Genomic DNA, 3,162 nt, shown 5'->3' with positions numbered 1-3,162 from the left:
ATTTTATCAAAACATATAGAAATGTCATGTTGTTTTTCATTTAGCACAGCCCTGAAGAAGCTATTTCACATGACAGATGTTACCATGTTTTGCAGTGTTTGTGTCAGTACCTTGTTTCCGCTGACTTTCTTAAAGGCCCTGTAGATGTTGAGGAGCGTCATGTGGTCGCCCTCGCTGGAGATGAACTTCTTGCGGACGGCGAGGACGTCGTCTCTGCGCGCGGGAGGATTGTAGAGGACCGAGTCGACGGAGAGGAGCGAGATGATGGTCAGAACCTCCTCAGCGCAGGAGAACTCAGGAGAGATCAGCAGAGTCTGTGCAGACGCAGAAGAACACACTTACAGCCAGAAAACAACAGCTTCAGTGCTCCACATCAAATAAACACCAACTGAAATCATTCCAATACATATATTTAAAAAGATCTGTTTTATTTCAGCTAGTTGTCAAGTCAACATTTCTCATTTTCATTTAGTTTTGATGTACTAAAATAACTAAAATCGAAGTAAAAAGTACTAACTAATCGATGTCAAAAAACAACAAAATTACTAAAACTTTGACTAAAATGAAAATGGAAAATATAAAAAGTATTTCAAAATATTAAGAAAATATAAGGCTAACACCGTAATGCTCTACACAAATACATAAATATATATGCATATTCTGTTGGACAAAAGTGTTATAGTAAAGCAATTTCTATTTCATACATCGACTAAAATAATGCAGACGCAGAAGAACACACTTACAGCCAGAAAACAACAGCTTCAGTGCTCCACATCAAATAAACACCAACTGAAATCATTCCAATACATATATTTAAAAAGATCTGTTTTATTTCAGCTAGTTGTCAAGTCAACATTTCTCATTTTCATTTAGTTTTGATGTACTAAAATAACTAAAATCGAAGTAAAAAGTACTAACTAATCAATGTCAAAAAACAACAAAATTACTAAAACTTCGACTAAAATGAAAATGGAAAATATAAAAAGTATTTCAAAATATTAAGAAAATATAAGGCTAACACAGTAATGCTCTACACAAATACATAAATATATATGCAAATTCTGTTGGACAAAAGTGTTATAGTAAAGCATTTTCTATTTTATACATCGACTAAAATAAATCAATAAAAAGTAATTCAAAGTAATAAAAATTACAATCTCAAACAAAATGACTAAAATTAAAATAAACTAATTTAAATATATGCAAACAGTTACACAAAGGTGTTACAGTGAAGCAATTTGTACTTGTATGTATTATCAAATAAAATAAAAATGAATAAAAACGCACAATAAAATGACAAAAACGAACTACAATTACAATGAAAACGGAAAATACAAAATGCTATTAGACATAAAAATGTTATCGTGAAGCCAAATAAAAAATGATATAGTCATACCTAAGAAATTAAAAGTAATAGAAATGACACATAAAATTACGGAAGAAAATCTAAATCAAACTATTAATACAAAAAATAGTATTGTAAAATCTTGAAAAACAGTATAATTTTTTAAAAGAAAATAAGTATCATTTAAAAAAAGCTGTATGTTTGATATGTCTAATTTTTCTCAGAAAATGGGTTTTGAGAAAATAAATTAAAGAAAATAAATAAAGAAAATAAATAGTTTTATTACAGATATAAGAAAAAATCAGTATATTATTTATTCAGCTTTCAGATGATGCATAAATCTCAATTTCGAAAAATTTACCCTTAAGACTGATTTTGTGGTCCAGGGTCACAAATATAAAATTTTTAATAAAGTATGTATTTTAAGAAAATACTCATTTGTTTCCTTTTTTTTCACTTTTAAAAAAGAAAAAACATGCAGATGAAATGCAAGAACACATCTTGTGTGAACAGCTGTATATCAGTCTCATACGGTCTATTATAACACCTCTGCAGACGGTGTGTGGGCCGTACCTCTGTATCTCGGGTACGGTCATGTTGGCGAGGTTGTCAAACTCCTCTTCAGTGTAGAGACGGTAACATGAGCCGGCGTCTTCTCTCCCGGCTCGACCGGAGCGCTGCCACGCCTGAGCTTTAGACACGCGCTGGACCGCTAACACCTCCAGACCGCTGCCTGAATCAACACAACAACCCCTCAGCATCAGCAGCATCTGGAACCACGTGCTGCATTCCAGCACTTCAGAGGGTTATCAATACAGCACAGCCATAGAAAAGCTTGCAGCATTCTGGAAGACTCATCCCATCCAGCACATCATCTGTTTCAACTGTTACCCTCAGGAAGGCGGTACAGGACAATAAAAGCAAAAGACTGAAAAGCAGCACATATCCCAGGGCTGTTGCAATAACAAATAAACACTGAATGAAACGCCTCTTTTGTGCAATGTTCCACATTGTTTCTTCCACATCTAAACTCTGCAATTATTCACAGTGGTGTATTCAGAACTGCTTCAACTCTGATGTATATGTAAATATTGCTGCTTAAAGTATATTTATGTGTGTGTGACCCTGGAGCACAAAAGCAGTGTTAAGTCGCTGGGGTATATTTGTAGCAATAGCCAACAATACATTGTATGGGTCAAAATTATCAATTTTTCTTTTATGCCAAAAATCATTAGGATATTAAGTAAAGATCATGTTCCATGAAGATATTTTGTACATTTCCTACCGAAAAATATTGAAATTTAATTTTTGATTAGTAATATGCATTGCTAAGAACTTCATTTGGACAACTTTAAAGGTGTGGTTATGACTGGTTTTGTGGTCCAGAGTCACACACACACACACTCTCTCTCTCACACACACACACACACACACACACACGCAAGTGCTATCAAACGATTAATCGCATCCAAAATAAGTTTTTTTACATACTATGTGTGTGTACTGTGTACATTTATTATGTGTATATAAACACACACACATACAGTATATATAAAAAAATATATTTACATGTATTTATGTGTATATATTTATATTGATATAATTTATATTATATATATATTTTTTTTTCTTAAATATATACATGCATGTGTGTGCATTTATATATACATAATAAATATACACAGTACACACACATATATTATGTCAACAAATATTTTTTTGGATGCGTGCAATTAATCGCGATTAATCGTTTGACAGCACTAATATATATATATATATATATATATATATATACACATACATACATACACACTGGT

The 3,162-nt window shown here is 32.4% G+C and overlaps 1 protein-coding gene across 1 annotated transcript in view; it reads right to left on the bottom strand.

Moving 5' to 3' along the window:
* Nucleotides 1-3,162, bottom strand: part of dhx33 (DEAH (Asp-Glu-Ala-His) box polypeptide 33) — a 17,055-nt gene that overhangs the window by 5,090 nt on the left and 8,803 nt on the right. The window contains exons 7-8 of the mRNA XM_016526750.1: nucleotides 1,893-2,078; nucleotides 111-337 (exon numbers count right to left, since the gene is read on the bottom strand). Of these exons, the coding sequence (XP_016382236.1) occupies nucleotides 111-337; nucleotides 1,893-2,078 (413 nt within the window). The remainder of the gene's footprint in view (nucleotides 1-110; nucleotides 338-1,892; nucleotides 2,079-3,162) is intronic.

Source organism: Sinocyclocheilus rhinocerous, unplaced genomic scaffold, assembly GCF_001515625.1.
Source record: "Sinocyclocheilus rhinocerous isolate Xijiao unplaced genomic scaffold, SAMN03320098_v1.1 scaffold1803, whole genome shotgun sequence".
Lineage (NCBI taxonomy): Eukaryota > Metazoa > Chordata > Actinopteri > Cypriniformes > Cyprinidae > Sinocyclocheilus > Sinocyclocheilus rhinocerous.
Note: the sequence above shows the minus strand (reverse complement) of the source record. Positions and strands in the feature narration are given on the sequence as shown.